This window comes from Microtus ochrogaster, linkage group LG5 (assembly GCF_000317375.1).
Source record: "Microtus ochrogaster isolate Prairie Vole_2 linkage group LG5, MicOch1.0, whole genome shotgun sequence".
In the NCBI taxonomy this organism is placed as follows: domain Eukaryota; kingdom Metazoa; phylum Chordata; class Mammalia; order Rodentia; family Cricetidae; genus Microtus; species Microtus ochrogaster.
In genome coordinates, this window is record NC_022031.1 from 27552663 (window position 1) to 27573647 (window position 20985).

A 20985-nucleotide genomic window follows, 5' to 3' on the forward strand; every position below is an offset into this window, starting at 1 on the left:
AAGATATGTGCTTCCCTGCTCCCCTATCCAACCTTCCTGTATCCCAATCATCCCGTTGCCGCAAGTTCTCCCCATCCTACCCTTCTCACTTTTTTCTCCCACGATCATTTTTATAGATGATTATAGTGATAGTTGTCATGAATCAACCCCATAAAGTGAGTCCAAGTCTTTATTTCCACTTTTGGAAGCATTAATGTAAAGGTCAATAAATCAAGGTGATATTTTAGAATTCAGTAGATAATTCTGACACTGGTACTTGCAGAAAAAAACCAAAAACTACTCCCAAATTTATAGTTAAACAAGTATAACTTTTTCAACTTGTGTTTGTAAATGGATTAAGAAAGTCATATCAATAAAAACTTATGGGTTATACTTTTAAATATTGTTTAATGAGTTTTTATGTGCTTGAAGTTTCATATTTAATTAGTTCTTAAGCTTATCCCATATATATGTAAAATTCCACATATAATATATATATAATATGCCTAACATTTGTGAAATTTTACAAAATGGAAAAAATATAAGCTATTGCTTTAATGAATTTTTCAAGTCTTAGCATTTATATTTGAAAAGTAAGTAAAGTTAAATTTAAAATAATGTCAAACCACAACCATAACTCACATATTTTACTCTCAGACTGTAAGTTGTAATTAGAAATTAGTTTTCTTCCTTTTCTACTGAATGTGACTGATGTATCAGTGTGGTTGTAATATTTAGCTGAATTTCTTGATTTAGTAGCATGCTTGATTTTTGGCACATAAATTTTGTTTACTCAGAAGGTAGTTCCAAGAACCATGCAGCTATGTGAAGTTCTCTACTAAATTAGACATTGATCAGATGTACTTGTATTTTGGTTAATAGAGAAATGTGACTAAAATTTGTAGACACTGTTTCCTGTCCCAACACAGCCAAAGCCCAAACAGTGTGATCATTTTAAAGAAGTTATTTCCTTTTGAAATGTATACACCAAAGGCATGTTTTTCATTGCATTTTATGTGATCTTAGATACAGTTAGTATTACAGTATTGCAGAAGGTAGAGTGTAGGCTCAATTAAACAATAGCAATACAGGAAATCAAAATTAATGACCAGAATCAACTATCAAATCAATTTGCCCTGTAAATATCATTGCAGGATCAAAGAGAAAGGACCTACTCAACACTGAAAACCAAGTCCACCTCAGCCTCCATTAATAATCTGAAGCCGGGAACAGTGTATGTTTTTCAGATCCGAGCTTTCACTGCTGCAGGTTATGGAAATTACAGCCCCAGACTTGATGTTGCCACACTAGAGGAAGCTACAGGTAAAATGTTTGAAGGTAATTACCATCTTTGGTTCAGATTCTTCAATTTATAACTGTCACTTGGCTTTTTTTGTTTTTGGTTTGTTTTTTTTTTTGTCTTTTTAAGTATTGAGGGTAGTGATTTTACATAAAAAATAATTTTTATACCTATAAATGGATATATATGAATATAAGTGTTCCATTATAAAGGTCATTCAGGAAAATAATTACTAAATATTCTCTTTATATCTAAACTTTATTATATCAGTCTTTTAAATGCATACTGTATTAATATATTAAAAGTGAAATCAGAAACGCATGTTGGTCGTTCAGTCTGGTATTGACACAGTTTTTTTCTGTAGAACTCAGAGTATTCTAACTCAAATTATGTGCATCTAATAGATTTCTATAAAGAAATCTAAAGGGTAACTGGGTGGATACTAGTTATGCTATTCATGATTTTGAGTTAACCAAAGCCTGTGCTTCTAATATTGCGGATTCAGAAAGAACCTCAACTGTGTTTCTTTTATTTTGACTTTTCTCCCCCCGCCCCCTGCTTTGTTCTGAATTGGTTCAGTTTCACCGGAGAATCTTAAATATATATGAAATATAAATGAATGTCCTGGAACTCACGACTCAGCCTGAAAATAGAACATAATCAATATGTTTTAAGCCCTTTTAACAAGTGTTTATATTTTGCAATGTAAAACAAATTTGTATTTAAAATATGTGACTGTGTTGAATATAACATACGTACAGTTACATCATGAGAGTTCTTTCGCCGCAGACTGTGCTCAGGGCACAGTGAATTCTGCTTCTGGTCACTCTTCAGCTGGCCTAAGACCTCAGAATATTTCCACATTTGAGAGTTTTTGATTCCTACTGATGGGACTGCTGAGACACAACATTTATCCAGTGGCTCTTGTCCTGTTTTCTGTTGACATTCTAGTAGTGTTCACATAAGATTTTAAAGAAAAAGATATCTTAAAGATAAGATTAAAGATACATTATATTACTTTTTTTCACTTTTCAAAAGTATTTAAAATAATGAAGCTTTGATCAGAACTATTTTGACTTCAGAAAAGCATTATAGTTCTTTTAAATGCTAGGCTAAATTGACAAATATTCTTGGCATTAACCAAAGCTTGGTCAATTTGTTAGCTAAATCTCTTTAAAAAATACGGTTATCTTTCTACTTGAGCAACAAAAATACATATGAAATCAATCTGAACTTTCCATCATTTGCTTAGAATTGTACATGTAAAATATCACTTGAAAAATGTTGCCACAAGGTGCTATAATGGGATGAATGCCCTTCTTTTATCAATATCATTAATTGTGAAATATATAAGACAAAAGATAAGGATATCTATGTTTAACAGCTCCCAAGAAGCTCCTAAAGCAATTGAAGTAGATATTTCAACACTGAAACAAAAAAGTGGTTTAGTATTGAGGTGTATCTCCATAGTAACCAACTGGCATCATTTTCCTAACTTCACCTCATACTTTTTAGTGCAGTGAAACACTTCAAGATTTGTTATATAGTCTTTACTTTTGAAAACTTTGAAAATGAGCCTCTGTTACGTTCTGACTTTGTAAATTGGGACAAACTATTTATTGAAATTTGAATCTTCAGAAATATTTTCACTATCCCAAAAGGAAGTAGAGTTCAAAAATAAGGTGAAGTGTCAAATCCTGAGCATGAAATTAATGCTGAAATAGTATTCTGTATTGGAAACCACATTGTGATTATTATTATTAGAATTTCCTCTTCCATTAAGATGTAAAATTAATAAAAGAATCAATCATATTTTTTAAACTTATTTAACCATTGACTTGCCAATGCCTACTATAGTGGTTAGTGCATAGAAAGCACTCAATGAATAAGAAATGACTAGGTCACAGCAACATAGGCTAGGTTATCAGAATAATGAATACGAAATGACTAGATCATCCCAACACCATCTAGGTTATCAGGACAAATCAGGTAGAGGTGTTAGAAGTCTGGAGTCTTACCTTGTGATACCCATATGTGTGGTTCTGAGTGCACTCCTCTTTCCCTAAGTGCTGGGATAGTAGTACCCAAATTAAATTTATACACACTAAGTATTATGGATAGTGCATAGTTTGAGAAGTTTCTAATTGTCTTATTATGTAACTAAACTATTCTCAACAATTTTCTCCCAGAAACATTTTTTTTTTTTACTCTTCAGAATATTGAAAACCCGTCAGAGGTTGTCTTTATGATAAAACACAGCTTACTAGTCTCCCCTCATTTAACCATTAGCATAATGCCATTAGGTCTTGGAGCTTCTGGAAAACTTGATACTGCATTTATAAAGAAGTGAAAGTGTAAAGAGATAAAAATATGTTTGAAGTATGAGTCAATAATATTGGTCGTCCAGATTCCCTGAAAAGCTCTTGAGGACTCGTAGGGATGCCTAAACTTTGAGATATGCAGACTCAGCACGCGTGATGCTCTAAACTAAGTACACATAGAGATGTGTGAGGCGTTCTAAGTGTCCTCAGTCTAAGCTTAGGGAAAACGTGTGCCAAGTTCATGAATTCTGGCCATATGGTTAACTATGGAAGATTACAAGATGCAGCATTACCACCCAAGAAATGGTGATGTAACTGTGCTCACAAGCGAGGCAGGAGGGAAGATTGTCCCTAGAAGAGGTCCCTTAGGCACTGTAAACAGAAATTAGCAGACTATCCCATATCACCTGCATTCCCAACTCCGCTTCTGCTTAGAGCACCTACTATCTTTGCAGTTTTTAAAGGTGATCTTCAGGTTATGGCCTCAAGTCGTTACTTCTGAATTTTTCTCCCCTTGACATAGATGAAAATATTATTAATATAAGTCAACTATTGAAAGCTTAAAGTTGAACATTAAGTACCCACATGTAAATAAACATTGATGAATGTTGATTCACCTTTCAGTTGAGCTCAGTGTTTCCACTGGAACACTGGCCTCTGAAGCTAAGGGAAGAACTGAGTCTTAGACAAGCAGAGAATTGACCCCTTGGGACTTCTCAGTGCAAAGCATTTCTACCCTTGAATGTGTAATTGTTTCCTTTCTCATGAGAATTACTCCATTCTGAATCTTCTCTATATATGTAAAAAGCCAGAACTACACACACACACACAATAATAATGATGATGATGATGATGATGATGATGATGAAAATGAAAGTCATGCTTTTTTAATCATATGTCTATTAGGCTGTAACTCAGATGTAACACTTAAAGGTTATTTACCTTAAAAAAAAAATCTTTCCTGAATTGACTTATCTCTAGAGACCAATCGCCAGGTGACAAATTAAGAAGAGTATGCAATACATGTGTTCAGAAACTACCTGTCTTGATATCTTTATAGCTTTTCTGTATGATATAGGAGATATCTCTTTCGTATAGGTTACAAAGGTAAGAGAAAGTTGTCAAAGGAAGATGACAAGGATAAATTTGACGAAGTCCAGTTTGACTTAGGGGTGGGGACCGCTGGCAAGGAAAGCTAGTACTGCGTAGGTCAGACTTTATTCTCTAGAGACTCAGTCTCTTGCCACCAGCAAGAAAGCTATTTTCCATCATGCCTGGTATTAAAGATTCTAGTTGTTGATTGTTCTAGAAGTAGCTAAACTATATGGATTTGACTTTATATATAATACAACCGGGTAATTTTTGTCTGTACATTTTCATTGTATATCATGTTTACTGATTGAATCTATCCATCTATGCTGATTATGAAAATATCCTGTGGAGAACATACACCAACTGATATAGAACCAGAAGTGATAAGCTCTTATTTTTTTGAAGCTTAGGTTTCTTAAATCCCAAACTGCTTTAGAGGACATGACTCACGGGCTTATCCATGTAGATACTGTAAAGACATACAACTGAGCTTCCAGTAATGATCTTAGAGGAGTTATTAGTATGTAACTGGAAGACTACAATTCAATAATTGTAAGACATTCTTAATGTTGGTAAAGTTTACTTTTCATAAATATAGTATCTCCTGTCTAATCTTGCCACTTCCTTAAAATACACTAGTAACTGTTTGTTTAAATTTAAATTTGCACTGTTAATTAAAACGAATTCATTTGAAATTAGAAGTAAAGAAAATGATCTGAGTTGTTTCATATTAAGCCTCGTGTGTTCCTCCCAGCAGTACGTGGTTCTGAACATCTGTCTCTGTTTGCAGCCACAGCAGTCTCCAGTGAGCAGAATCCTGTTATCATAATCGCTGTGGTGGCTGTAGCAGGGACCATCATCTTGGTGTTCATGGTGTTCGGCTTCATCATTGGAAGAAGGTAGAGCATGGAATTCTAGGTTTTGTTTGTTTGCTTGGTTTTGTTTGGTTTTCCAAGACAGGGTATCATTGTCTACCCCTGGGTGTTCTGAAACTCACTCTGTAGACCAAGCTGGCCTTGAACTCAGAGATCTGCTTTTCTCTCCCTCCCAAGTGCCACTGCCTCACTTACGTTCTTCGTGCATTTGACATAAAATAGGTTGATTACCCAAATGTGCCAACCCATTATGCTTATTCTATTAGAATCTTGTTGGCAAATGTGAATACTTCTTTTCTGATATATTAGTTGATGCATTTTTTTGTGCTCCCCAAATCAAAGTACACTATAAATTTGATCTCTTCCTCAGTTTAAGGTTAAGGAGTGTCATAATTAATATTAGATGGATATGTATTGATTACCTTCAGGTACTTCTCATAATAAATGCCGAAGAACCTTAAGGAGAAGTTAACACTTTTAGTTGTTTTTTTCAACATTTGTGAAAATCATTTAAGATTTTTGAGATGTTCCTGTAAAAATATAAAGGCAGATGCTAACTGATAAATCTAACACCACAAAACTTTAAGTGTTCTGGTCGTACACAAAGACTCCATTTCCTGTGCATATTTTGATCATGTGCATTGCCACATTATTACCAAGCGGTTCAGCACTGTGGGCAAATGTATATTTGTTTATACCTCTAGCTAGCATGTTGCTACATAGCATTGCTCCTGATGCTTCATGCTAATCTATGAAGCAAGATCATACAGTAAACTTGCCACAAATTTCTTTTATCCCCCCCAAGGCACTGTGGTTATAGCAAGGCTGACCAAGAAGGGGATGAAGAACTCTACTTTCATTGTAAGTGTTTGGCTTTTCTTTCTTTCAGCATACCCCAGTTTGAGCAGAAATCTGATTGTTTCTAAGGGCATGAGTGAATAATCCCTAATGCATCATGCTTGAAATTCTGTAATGAGTTCAAAATGTAAATCTGTACAGAAATGTCACAGACTTTCAGAATATTGAGCCTCTTTCACGTCACAGGTTTTGCCTTTAGCAAACCCTGCCCAGATGTTGTCATCACTACAGCAGTCAAACATTAAATGCAGCACAAACGTTTTCTAGTGGGGAGTGTCCTTTGAAGGCAGTGTGGCCCCTTTCCTCCATCCAGCAAGTTCTGCTCACAAGAATCACAGAGCCCAGGAGACTAATGATCACTAAGATATACTTCCTAGAAAACAAATAGTCTAATGCCAGGCTCTAATCCTCTGATACTTTTCTAGGAATGTGAGCTACTTGCTTCTTAAAAGCTCATGTTAGAAATCAATTCTGAAGGAGAACTATAAATCCAAGGAAAATAGGGGAAAAACATTATTTTTGTTGCAAAATGAATGAATGGCAAACGGAAATAAGGGCTTTGAGAATAAATGTTAGTTCATTATAAAGGTGAATAAAAGCCTAAGAATCATATTATTTCCATTCTGGAATTAACGACATTCTTAACTAAGCATATTATTCTTAGTTTTAAGACTTGGAGACATAGAAACCAAGTATTTTTATTCTTTTTTTTTATTTGCTAAACCTTCTATGACATTTGTAATATATAAAATTCCTAAAAATGATGAAATAGTTGCTTATTATATACCTAGCCATAATTTTCTTATAGTGTCTAAGAAGATACTATGATGCACCTATTCTAAAGTGTTAAGAGTGTCAAATTGGCACTCAGGAATTTTTAATCATTTTTAAATGTCCTCATAATCCTTTAGAAAAACAATGCTCAATCAGAAATGTGTGGCTCAAATTGAAATTACACTTTACTAAATATTTGTCCTATACATTGTTGGAGCAACAGTCACTTTGGCTTTAACTTCTTTTAAAGAGGTGGCTTTACATAGCAGTGACCCAAATTGAATGTGAAACTCTGTAAAATGCTAACACAGAAGCCAGGAAGTCATGTTTTCCACAATTACTAAAATGAAAGGAGAGATGAGTTCATCACTAGACTTAAGCTTCAAGTTCTCTCACTTTTATGAAACCCTTCCTAGGTTCTGGGTTGTCCCAGGTCTTTTTCTCGATATATATTGTATATGCATTCTCTTTAAGTTGACATCCCAGATTATATACACTTCAAACTTTACATACTTTGAGTCCACCTGCCTCCATGTGATTCTGTTTCCTCACTCTGGTCCTTTGACTAATTTGCCAGTATGTTCCCTGTAAAAAGGCATCATTAATGAGAATCACATAGCCAGTTTATAGGTAGAAGAGAGGGAAAGTACGTTTCCCCCCCCCCTTCTTTGTGATAGGAAAATAAATAAATAAGACTGCCAAAACAAGGAAGAAACCATTGAAATCCATGTCCCGACAATTTTATTTGTATCGTAAAACATGTACAAAATGAAAATATAAGACCTGGAGAAGATTGCTGGAATCTCTGGTTATACCCACACATGCATAACTTATTGGTGCTGTTACTTAATATCATCCGACTACCAATATGTCACTTTTCACTCTTCTATTGGATTTATCTAACACGTTCTCCAGATTACCAGATATATGCTAGTTTGTTTGCTTTTAGCATACAGCATGATGCCAACTTTAAACAGAAGCACAACTCACCCGAAACTTGTTGTATAGCTTTATGTTTGATTGTCATCATTCTGTTTTAATATTTTGAAGCCATTCACCTTTTCCACATTTTGCATCCAGTATTTAATCAGAAGCATTCAGAATTGAATGTCTTACTTGTTCATGTAGACAAGATGAACTTGTTGTCTGTAAACAGAGTCCATTACTGGCAAAATATCTGTAGGGGTCTTGAGACATTTATCATTAATGAGAAATGTAAATGGTATATCAGAACACATACACAAACACACATTCACACATACAAACACACTCTCAGACTGGACAAAGCAATAGACTGGAATATTCAGAAATTATGCAAAATTTTCCTTTAATTTAGACCATATTCTTTTAAATGAAAAATGAAATAGTAAAGTGTACTTAACTGCTCTGTCCTGTTGAACACTGTATAGTTTTGACATTCTTTGTCCTTTGGTATCCTATCATTCCATTTGAGCCAGGCACTGGATCTCACTTTATGGCTTTATCTAAAAGACTTAGCTGTTTATACACTGGTATCCTTTTACTCCCTTAGCACATGGGCAGTCTTCACAGGTGCAGAGAACACCAGATTTGATTTTTACAGGAACTTGGAAGCCACCACTTAACTGTCCCTGATTGTAACAGGATATTTAATATATTCATTTGTAGCAGGTGCCCTGGCTCCCCAGGGTCCGAAGTCACACATTTTAAGATATAAATACAATGGAGGAGTTTAGTGAAGCAGTTCCCATTTGCATTTTGTTTCCTCCTACCATTTCTTCTAACAATGTCTTAGGATCCAAGCTGGGTAGTATTTCATGTTCTTATGCCAAAACAGCTTTGGCCTGTCAAAATGTTTTATGACAGCTTGAATAAGGAACCGTCAGAGACCGGTTGAGATGCAGAAGGCTACTTCCGATCTAGTTTCCTTATCAAAAACAAAAACAAACAAAAAATGAAAGAAAGAGAGAGAGAATAAAAAGGGAGAAGATGGCTCTTTCTCCACTTGCCTGACAACCTAGGAGGTTAACCTATTGTTTTCTTCCCTTCTCTCTCTCTTTTTCCCCTCTTCCCTATACTACTCTTTTTTCTCTTTCTATCCCCTCTCTCTCTTTTCTTCTTGTGTTTTTTTTTCATGTTCAGCTTTAGTAACAAATGAGCATCTGTCAGTTTTATAAACTGCAACAATAATTGTTTAAGACAATCAATTTTGGATAAACAATCAACTACAGCAGAATAAATCAAGATTTTTAAACCCCAATTTCCCTTTCTACATTCCGCTTATTTCGTTGTTATATGTTCATTTTTTGAATCTGATCTTGATCTAATGTTATGACATAAGCACAGTTAGGCTGCAGTGTATTATATAAAGACGTTGTTCTGAGAGTAGAAAGATTCAATGGAAAGATTGTTTGGTGGCTTTGTTAAAAAAATAATAAAGACTTTTTAAGGATATAGTGTAATTTTCTTCATTGCATTAATATAACCAAATATGCCTACCTATCTTTGTCTTGAACCAAATGAGTAGATTTGGAATACTTTATTGTAACTGAATTTGATATAACGTTGACTTAGCATTATCTGTTACCTGCATGCTTCTAGGTGCATTGAAAGATTTTAACTTTTAAGATGATACTATGTTGTTTGAATTTTGACTACCTTTTGTGAGGCATACTGGCTACCTCTTCGTATTAGCTAAGATCTTCCAAAGCCTTATAATGAAAAGTTCATATAAATCATTTCTCTTTCAAATCACTGTCATACTTGGTAACAGATCCCAGGAATATTGTAAATTTTCTAATTTACTCTGCACTTTGTATATCCAGCTTCTATTACCCTCAAGGTGAATATTAAACTATGTCTTTTGAATATCTCTCTTTGATTTTGTGATAGCAGCCCCTCATATCTTGTACTAATTTTATGTGTATGTCAACAGTGGTTGGTCTTTAAAAATAAATCAAAGAAGAAGTAATATGTCTAAATGTTTTTTAATATTGCTGTCAGCGTAGTGGTCTATCTGTACATGAAATGTCTTATTTCCCCGGTGTATTAATTTGATGGATGGATTGACGGATGGATAGGTTTATCGATGTGTTTTCAAGCCCATTCCAACTCTCAGTATGGCTTGAAGTGGGCTACAATGGCTCTCTGAGTTTAATCAAATCTCCGATCCGATAGGCACAGGCACGTCAGAAATTTCGGTGGATGCCTTTGGTTGATTTACTGGAAAAGCAATTCAGTTAGTAACCTATGAGTTGGATCCTATGCTACCTATAGAAGCTTGCAGATAATACCTAGACGCCAGCAGACGGGAGTAGTCTGTTAAAACTGCTGTGAATGAGGTGATGTGGAAGCAAGGTCACTGTTCCAAGGAGCACTCTGCATAATGACAGTCCTGGGCTGACTGCACAATAAGTGCTTTGCTTCATCACAGTCATGCTTTCTTACATCATTACAGTTAAATTTCCAGGCACCAAAACCTACATTGACCCTGAAACCTATGAGGACCCAAATAGAGCTGTCCATCAATTCGCCAAGGAGCTAGATGCCTCCTGTATTAAAATTGAGCGTGTGATTGGTGCAGGTAAGGCTGTTGTGGCTTCCTTATTCAGCTATTCTCTTTAGCCAAGATCGAAAGTCATAGATCATAATGACAGCCAAATAATTATACTTCAAGTGTAGAACGCTTACATTTACCTGAACGATTGGAAGCAATGAGGCTATACTTGTTTATGAAACCTTAAAACAGAAATGGAAAGGGAGCATGTTGTAGAGTCTGAGTATATGTGATTTCAACTGCGTTCTTAAGATGCTGTGCAATTAGCTACTTCGTAGTCACTCCTGCTGTTTGACAAGAATAGCTTAGAATTTTAAACATCAGAACTTTCTTGAGTCTTGATGGAATATGCATTCCTTATCTTTAAAACTGCTTTTTTTCTCTTTTATTTGTGGTCATTTACCATTGTACCCTTTACATGTGTGTAGAAAATGGTACATAAATTCATTAAATGGAACACTATAAAGTTTAATTTTTTTCACCCCAAGGTGCTTATATATAGGAAGTGTAATGCGTATAAATTCCATATTTTAAAAATCTCTAATAGGTATTGTTCCTTAGCTTTTAAAAGCAAAAGCAGTGGTTGCAATTTGGTAGTGTGCCCTGATGTTTTAGAGAGTAGATATTTAGGACCTAAAGATTGACTCTGAAAGGCAGTTTGTTAGCCTGCGAAGTGACAGCCTATGGAACACACACTTAGTGAAGCTTAACTACTGTGACTGAACAAAAGTGTGTCTCCAATTTTAATTTTGTTTCTCCCTTCATTTCATAAGCTGTTTCATTGCATATGGAAAATAACAATTCCCCATCAATTTGAATGCATTTCTTTGCACTTAGAAAAAAATTGCTATATTAATTAAAACTTATTTTAAATATTTTAATCCATTGTCTTTGAAAGCATGCATGAACCATTTCCGCAATTAAAACATGCCTGCTTGTTCTTTTTTACTTCAGGAGAATTTGGAGAAGTTTGCAGTGGTCGATTGAAACTTCCAGGGAAAAGAGATGTTGCCGTGGCCATAAAAACCCTGAAAGCTGGTTACACAGAAAAACAAAGAAGGGACTTTTTATGCGAAGCCAGCATCATGGGGCAGTTTGACCACCCAAATGTCGTCCATTTGGAAGGGGTTGTTACAAGAGGTAGACACCAGTGATACACTTCATTTATTATATAGGATGCGCTGGAAATTAGTGGCCTTACACATGTGATTAAATATCAGATTGTGAGCATGTTGCAGTTCTAGCTGATTTTTATTGGTGTATACTAATAAAGAGCAATTACTTTTGCTGCTACAGCAGAATATCATCAAAGTAAACACGGGATAGATTTGAAGAATGAATCTCAGGGCTAGGATGACTGATTGATGTTTGTATTTATCTTCAGAGGCCATAAAAAGTGATGTGGCTCCTCTACATTTTATATCGTTTCACGTTCTTGTTTTCTTCTTTTATTTTTGTTGCTCACAAGCTAGCAATGCCAAGGGCAGGGTGTGTCTGTGGCTTTGTGCATTGTGAACACATTCACATTTCATGTCTGTCCGAGCTTAGCCCTGCCACTAGAAACACTCCCTTCTGACCCCATCAGCATCTCCGAAGAGGACCGTGACTTTTTGTTGTTGTTGTTGTTTGGTTTTATCATTTGGGGTTTTTTGTTGTTGTTGTTATTCTATTGTTTTGTTTTGTTTTGTTTTGTTTTGGGGTGTGCTTGGAAGAATGAGAGATTCATAAATGTAGGTCATAGGTTGTGAAATACCATTTTCTCCTTTTCTTTGTTTTATTATTAGGGAAGCCTGTCATGATTGTGATCGAGTTCATGGAAAATGGAGCCCTGGATGCATTTCTCAGGGTGAGTTACCCCATCATTCTCCCATGCACCTAGAGATGGACTTGAGAGGGGTGCAAGTTGGTGAACTTTGTCGTGAAGTATGATGTGTAAATGTGTGAAGTGTGTGAAATCAGAAAATTATCTTTGAAAAGTAATAACACTAGACTGGGCTAAATTAGAATATTTAATAAAATGACTTGTTAATATTGTTACTTGTAGTATAGAGGATATTCCAAAGCTGTATTATTAGAATGTGTGTGTGTATACACACACACACACACACACACACACACACACATCACACAGAGGAGAGAAATTAGAAGGATCCTAATTGACATGTCACCATGATATGTACAGTATCCGGTAAGTCTGTATCTGTTTAGAACTTAATGGTAGCCAGTTTGGTTGGGAAGGTCTCTGGACACTGCAAGCTCATACACTGTTGAGGGGTAGCTGTTCAGAGTTATGTGTCCACAAGCAACAACCAAAGTGATGAAAGAAAGTAAAATCAGCCACTACTAATCATTTTCTTTCCTAATTTTTTTCATTATTTTAATTGACAATTTGGCCAGTTTTTTGTTTTGTTTTATTTTCTACTTAGAGAATACACAATACATGTGCATCCCTTGCTTTGTGAATTCTTAGATTCTTTATTTGCATGTTTTGACGTGTAGGGAACACTTAACCTATCAGGGTTTATTTTTTGTTTTTATTTTTGAGTTCATTCTGTCTCCCAGCCTTGGCTGAGATTTTTGCAAATAATCAAGTGGATAATTCTTTTTGTATTATTTTATTTATTAATTTATTTATTAAAGATTTCTGTCTCTTCCCCGCCACTGCCTCCCATTTTCCTCCCCCTCCCTCAATCAAGTCCCCCTCCCTTGTCACCCCAAAGAGCAATCATGGTTCCCTGCCCTGTGGGAAGTCCAAGGACCACCCACCTCCATCCAGGTCTAGTAAGGTGAGCATCCAAACTGCCTAGGCTCCCACAAAGCCAGTACGTGCAGTAGGATCAAAAACCTATTGCCATTGCTCTTGAGTTCTCAGTAGTCCTCATTGTCCGCTTTGTTCAGCAAGCCCGGTTTTATCCCAGGCTTTTTCAGACCCAGAACATGGGATGTACTTACTCATATTTGGTTTCTAGCCATAAATAAAGGACATTGAGCCTATAATTAGTGATCCTAGAGAAGTTAAATAAGAAGGAGAACCCAAAGAAAAACATATAGCATCCTCCTGAATATTAACCTTCATCAGGCGATGAAAGGAGACAGAGACAGAGACCCACACTGGAGCACCGGACAGAAATCTCTAGGTCCAAATCAGGAGCAGAAGGAGAGAGAGCACGAGCAAGGAACTCAAGTGGATAATTCTTATAGCCAATTATAGTCAGTTATCATGAAAATAACAAATGTATAGAAATAACTAGGTGTCACCGTAAGTCTATCAAATTGTTGACTATTATCTTAACCAACATCTGCTATTTTCTCCACTAATTATCCGTATTACACAGTAAATTAACTAAGACTTCCTATTATATGATGGTAAATTGCAAGCATGCATACTTTTTTTTTTCTGGTGATTTTGTTCCCGTTAAAGGACTTTTTATTTTGTCTTCCTGCAGAAACATGATGGGCAGTTCACAGTCATTCAGTTAGTAGGAATGCTGAGAGGAATTGCGGCTGGAATGAGATATTTGGCCGATATGGGATATGTTCACAGGGACCTTGCAGCTCGCAACATTCTTGTCAACAGCAATCTTGTTTGTAAAGTGTCAGATTTTGGCCTGTCCCGGGTTATAGAGGATGATCCTGAAGCTGTCTATACAACGACTGTAAGAAAACACCTATTATTGCACTTCTAATACCTAAGATAGCCCAAGCAAGCAAAAAGGACTTAATGTAAAACTAAATATCAGGGGACATGCCAATTGACCTCAGCTTTTATTGTTTTTCCTCTGAGGGATTTGGTATGATCATTGCAAGCTACACATAAACCCAGAAAAGAATAATGATAGCATCACATCTTACACTGGTGTTTGACAGCACTGGACTTAAACTATATAAATATGATATAGTTAAATTCAGCAATATCTAGTTACTAGCCTGTTATCACAACAGCGGATATAACGATATTTAATAAAGGTTCCAAAAGAATGAGTGTACTAACTCATAACTTCTATGATATCCGACAGGAAGGCTTATGTGAAAATTTACTCGACTACCCCATTTTTCACTCGAGTTTACTGGCAGCGTAGTCTAATTCATCATTATCTATTCATTAGACCCTTGCCGTGATACCACGCAAGGTCCATTAAGTACAGTTGCCTTAGAAATGAGCACATAATGAGAGCCTAATAGAAAGATTGGTAACTTTGAGTACAGAGAAGTTCAAGGTTCGCAGACCCGATGCAGCTGGGCTGTCAGCTCATGTGGAAATGCTTAACATAGCTATGGTGTGCTTCTAATGCATATACTGTGCATATTTAAAGTGTCAACCTCTCTTTATAACAGGGAGGAAAAATTCCGGTAAGGTGGACTGCACCTGAAGCCATTCAATACCGGAAATTCACCTCAGCCAGTGATGTGTGGAGCTATGGGATTGTCATGTGGGAAGTAATGTCTTACGGAGAACGACCTTATTGGGACATGTCGAATCAAGATGTAGGTGACTCATTGTACGAATAAGACTCACAAGTCCACATCCACTTTCTAGCAAACATAGCTGGTGGCTCGTTAGGGCTACATGTCTATAAATTTATAGAAATAGATTATAAATATTTAGAAATAGTGTCCTAGCTTACCACCATTATTAATGTTAATGATGATAATAATACATTATGAATTTGAGATTTTCTTGGTTTTATTTTGATATTTTTATTTAGAATAATTACTTTCTCATTTTACATTGTAATTCTATTGGAACAATGGGATATAAAAATGATATTTCCTCCTTATTGATGATAATGGTACCAAGGGAAGTTCTTAGGGAGTTGAGTAAAAGCACAGCAGCAGAGCAGGAATGTCTCATGTGCCACTTACGAAAAGAATGCCACCAACAAATGAAGTAGACCTGTATTTATTCAGGTGATAAAGACAAGGGCAAGATGAAGAATCGGCTACCGCCAAAATTCAGGTGTTTTCATTACATCAGTCACCTGTAACAAGTTCCTGTGGCTTTTAAAGTCACCTGCTGTCCACGGGGTTGCTTGTGGTGCTTCAGATCCCCGCATTAACTGAAGGATGTATGCCCGGGAAGATGGAGGCTTTTAATCATTTATAGTGTTTGGTATTTTGAATTGAGCGATAAGTTTTTTCCTGTTTTTGTTTTGTTTGAAGTCTTTCAGAGATAAAAATCTAAATGATGCTTCCTTTTGGCAGGGGCAGAGTTGCTATTATTTGACAGGTTTCAGTGTCAAAGATTTCATGGACTGTCAAAATGTGGCAAGCAAATCCTTGGGGCAGAGAAAGGGAATATTTACATCCCCAGACACTCCATAGAGTTTCATCTCTTTTGGCAGTTTCCGTTCATAGTAGTTTCAAACATAAAGGGATTGACAGGAATATGAGATGGCTTAAACTCAAAGTTTACTTAACTTCCAAAAATAGCAGAAGTGATTGGGATGGGAAAAAATTCAATTTTAAGTTTAGAAATTACCTTATTTTTTGTTTTCCTTTAAAATAAACATCATGAGTAAAGCATTGCTATAACAAAAAATATTTTTGTGGATCGAATAGCATCATAACTGGAGTGAGTTTAGTTTTGACTTCAGTGTTTAGCACCAGCATTTTATCTTTTACACCTTGAAGGTCCGAGTTCAATTTGAGCATGGGTTTTCATAGTACAAAAGATTATCCGCATAATGAATTTATAAAGATAAATTAGTGTTAATATTTTTATTGGAGCATTCTTTGTTTTACAGTTAAGCATTGATTTATTATTTAAGCAATTATGCTTGATTTTCAATATTGAAATACATTTTATTTTTTTTTAAGAGAAAAGGTTCTCTTCTGGAATCTGGCCAAAATTTTTAGTCAATGGATAGATCTGTTTATTCCCCGCTACACGAGGGGCTTCTCTGTGTACAGGAATATCTTGAATTTCCAGAAATGCTTGTTGTAATCGAATTTTGTCATTCATTCAATTGCCCTACTACTGAGTTACATATACCCCAAGAGGGAGCGTGTGGTGCTTTCCTCAGTTTTATCTGGTCAAGTACTCAGGGAAAACCACGCACGTATGTCAAGTCACCCCAAAATATCATTGACTTTTGGGATCAAACACCAAGAACGACACACAATACAGAAACAGAAATGGGAAGGGCAGCAAAGTAGTCAGTGGTTCTGGTAGCTGTCTGATGCTTGCCTTTACTCTGGCCAGAGAAGGAAAACAATAGGGGACAAGAAAATAGGTCCATACGTGGCTAAACACAGTCGAGCAGTTTATCACTTCATAAGCATTTCAATAACCATTTTTTTATTTTCAGATACCTGTAATTTTCTGGAATTTCAATACAATGGAAGCAGGTTAACATGTGTTAATGAAACCACAAGATTAAGCTTTCCCAGTACATTTCCAACTTTCATTTTTCAGAAAGTATGTAGTTATTCAGCAGTTTTATTTAAAGGCCTTTCAAAGAAAACTCATGTGTTTAGAGGTGATATAAGGAAAATTGCAAAGTTTGAAATCATTCTCTTGGTCTTCATAGAAGCTGTCTTTTAACTGGACTTATTCTTGGTTGGTCAAAAGGAAATACTTGTTTTCAACTGATGAAATTTTAATATTAAGCTATAGTACTTTTTATTATTACTTTTTTTTTTTTTTGGTTTTTCAAGACAGGGTTTCTCTGTGGTTTTGGAGCCTGTCCTGGAACTAGCTCTTGTAGACCAGGCTGGTCTCGAACTCACAGAGATCCGCCTGCCTCTGCCTCCCGAGTGCTGGGATTAAAGGCGTGCGCCACCACTTCCTGGCTTATTATTACTTTTTAAATCCTTCTCATTTTAATTGTTTGGATGGGAGTATACTATACATTTTTCCGCACTCTCCTTCCCCCCCCCTCCCCTTCCACCCTTCTCCCTGACTTCCACGCTCCAAGTTTACTCAGGAGATCTTGTCCTTTTTCACCTTCTTAGGTCATGCTGTACCCAATTTTGAGTTAACATTGACCTGTCACCAACAGGCCTATGTTATTTCTTTTCTTAACTCTGATGGTCATACTGTAGTAATAAGGGGACACCACAGTGTGAATTTTGTATATGAGTAATATCGGTAGTGTACACCAAAGAGATCATCACTGTTTGAGGAGTGAGGGCAGATGAGTGCGCGCAAACCCAACAGGCTTCTGGAAAGTTCAGGAAGTATGTTTCAGTAAATTCACAGAACTCATAGGCCACTTAATCCATATGCTTCTTTCTTTCCACAAATATATTCATGGGGAAAAAAACACTCTCAGTCTTCCCACTGGAAATGTAAAATATTTTATAGCTCCATGGACTCCGATCAGATCACCCACATCCAATTCTGTCTTCCCTAACAACTATGGGATTTGAACAGTTTATGTTCTGCAAATTCTTTTCTTCTAAAGTCAGTACAATAATCGTATTTGCTTAAGATGGTTTCTTTAACAATAAAAAAAAACTCCATATAAATCATTTAGTAGAAATTGATATATATTCACTATAATTGTTAGCTGTGTCTTTAACTGGTAAGCTAATAAAGTAAAAACTTCAGAATACAGAACATCAGTACCAACAAGGCGCATGATTTTGTCTCATTGCCAAAAGAGAAAACGTGAATCATGCCAAGGTGCCCTAAATGGAGAGGCATTCCCAGAGAGAGCCTCTGGTCTCTGGTACTCCAAGAGTAGTGGCCAGCATTGTCAATGGGAACTTCCGGGTCCCAAATGAGGTCTCATGCTAGGACGTATTGAAGTTTTGTGTTCTGCTACCACTGTTCTGGATACATAGCCCACTATGTCTTTAAACATTCAAAGCTGCTCTGTTTCCTCCTGAGGTCACTGATTTTCTCTAGTGCCACAGTAGAATTTGTAAGTTTCTAGAGTGCAATGGGATACATACAAAAGTTCATTAACGCTTTCCTTCCTGTAAGGAATTTAATGGTACTTGCTTCCTTGGCACAAACTTCTAAACGTACATGGGATCCTAAGCTTGAGAATCCTAAAAGGCATCGTGAAAGTTTGGAGCCCTGTTGAACAGTTGGGTACCAGAAGGATCATGAAAAGAATTTTCATTTAAAAGATGATGTTTGAACATAAGGATAATTCTTCCTACATCATTCCTCTGAAGCAACCTAAAGAAGTGCATATGGGGAGACTAATTAGGAAGTGGAGGGAATGATGAGACCTGACATCATGCTATAGATATAGATATTGAAGTGACATTTTTTCAAATTAGAAAAATATTATATGTGTTCTGTATATGCAACCTCAGCCATATGGGAAGTCACTCTTTCCAGTGGGAAAAATATCTTCCCAAGTATTTATTACATTTTCATTTTAATGCATAAAACTTTGGAAGTTATTTACATTTCACAAGCCTTGCCATTATTTAAATCACTTAGCCGAGATTTCCAAAAGTATGTTTACTTTTCTCTAAAGTCTTTTCCACACAACACTCGACTCCAAGAACAACATTGTTCCTTGAATGTTAGATAACATTTTGTTATAGCCCAGTCACTAATTGCACTTCCTGCTCTTAAAGAGGACCTGGGTTCAATTCCAAGTACATATTTCTCACAGCTCTCTATATCTTTGGTTCCAGGGGATCCAACCCCCTTTTTGGTCCTTGTGGGTATTAGGCATACACATGGTACTCATACATACATGCAGGCATACCACCCATATGCCTAAAATAAAAAAAGAAATAAAACTTTAAAATACGATTCTATGTGTATATGTACATATGTTTGCTATATATAAACATAGGTGCAATCTGTGTAGAGATACGATTTCTGTGTGCTTGCCTGTGGGATACATAGCATGATAGAGATGTACTATTGAGGAATGTTTTCAGTGATACGTACTTAGGTATTGGGATCATCAACTCTCATATAGCCTTTGTGTGCTCATAATCACTGGTTAATAATGTTTTCCCCTTACTGTTGTTCAAAACCTAACAGCACTCTCAGAAACAAATAAGACTTTGTGAAGACTTAACTCTGTTACTATAATCGTATACTACAGGAAGTGAGCAGTTATTTTTCTTAGTACTTAACATATGCTGTTTCAGGACTTAGTACCATGAAAATGTGTTAACTAATTGTCTGTGCAAAGTGAAGAAATCAGAGCGCCGTGCTCAGCTTTCTGACTGGGACAACTCAAAATGCCATTGAATAAAACAGGAAAAGACTAAGGGGGACGTGATATGTTCAATTTTAAACTAATAGATTGTGATATACACATGAAAACTGTGGCCAGATATTTGTAGTAAACCATTGAAATGCAACCAGCTCAGCAATTTGAAAAGATTTGGTACTAGAAAATTTTAACTAACACTTTTTAAAATTTGACTTATTAAGTTTATCTATTTACCTTATAATAGACTCATGCATATTTCTCTTAAATTACAAAATGGACTCATCTTTGTTTTTCATCAATAATAGATTTTTCTCCTAAAAGTATTGTTTCTAGATACATCAATTATTTTTACTCTCTAATTTCCATTTGAATTAGTGACCTATGTCTTAAAGATTACATACATCGTGTGGACAAATGTCCCTAAATAGTTAATTAGTATTTATAAAGTCAGTGCTTTGCTTGATTATTTTCTTAAAAAAAAAAAGCTAAAGGTCACTTTTCCAGAAACTCATTTTTCTTACATTTTAAATTTTATTTGGGGATTGTAATATATTTACAACATTTATACTTTTTTTTTCTTCTTCCAAACCCTCTGTATACATCTCCACACTCTCTTTTAAATACATGGCTTCTTTTTATCAGTTGTTATTACATACACATATATTCCTCAATCTTGTATATATTTTTTCAGGGACACACTTTGGTAGTGGACAAACAATTGATGTGCTCTCTTCTGAAGAAAGCGACCTCTTCCACTCTTAGCATCCCTCACTTGCTTCGCTTCCTATTATCTTCCCCATGTTATTCAAATTATTAATAACTTTAGATTTTAAGACTGTTTTTTCCTTTCCATATATCTAAGGACCTTGGCAATAAGAAACTTATGCTCTCTAATATCTTTACAGAAATGTTTATACAAACCTATTTTATGTTTTTAATGAATATTCAAACTTAATGCAATAATTCCCCTGGATGTTTTTATACATAAATTGTCCATGGTAAAAAAAAAATTAAACCAGCACAGTGAATCATTAAGCCTTGACTAAAAGCTCTTCTCAGGCCGGGCGGTGGTGGCGCACGCCTTTAATCCCAGCACTCCGGAGGCAGAGGCAGG

At 35.8% G+C, this 20985-nt stretch overlaps 1 protein-coding gene across 5 annotated transcripts in view; it reads left to right on the forward strand.

Annotated features, from left to right (window-relative positions):
- Epha7 (EPH receptor A7) overlaps positions 1-20985 on the forward strand; it is a 152980-nt gene that overhangs the window by 128029 nt on the left and 3966 nt on the right. The window contains exons 7-14 of one of the 5 annotated variants that reach the window (XM_005361932.2): positions 1134-1317; positions 5483-5591; positions 6373-6428; positions 10636-10761; positions 11689-11874; positions 12519-12580; positions 14181-14390; positions 15070-15219. In XM_005361932.2, coding sequence (XP_005361989.1) covers positions 1134-1317; positions 5483-5591; positions 6373-6428; positions 10636-10761; positions 11689-11874; positions 12519-12580; positions 14181-14390; positions 15070-15219 — 1083 coding nt within the window. Of the gene's footprint in view, positions 1-1133; positions 1318-5482; positions 5592-6372; positions 6429-9320; positions 10131-10635; positions 10762-11688; positions 11875-12518; positions 12581-14180; positions 14391-15069; positions 15220-20985 lie in introns of those variants that run through there. The other 4 variants (XM_005361933.2, XM_005361934.1, XM_005361935.2 and 1 more) reach the window with 4 other exon arrangements.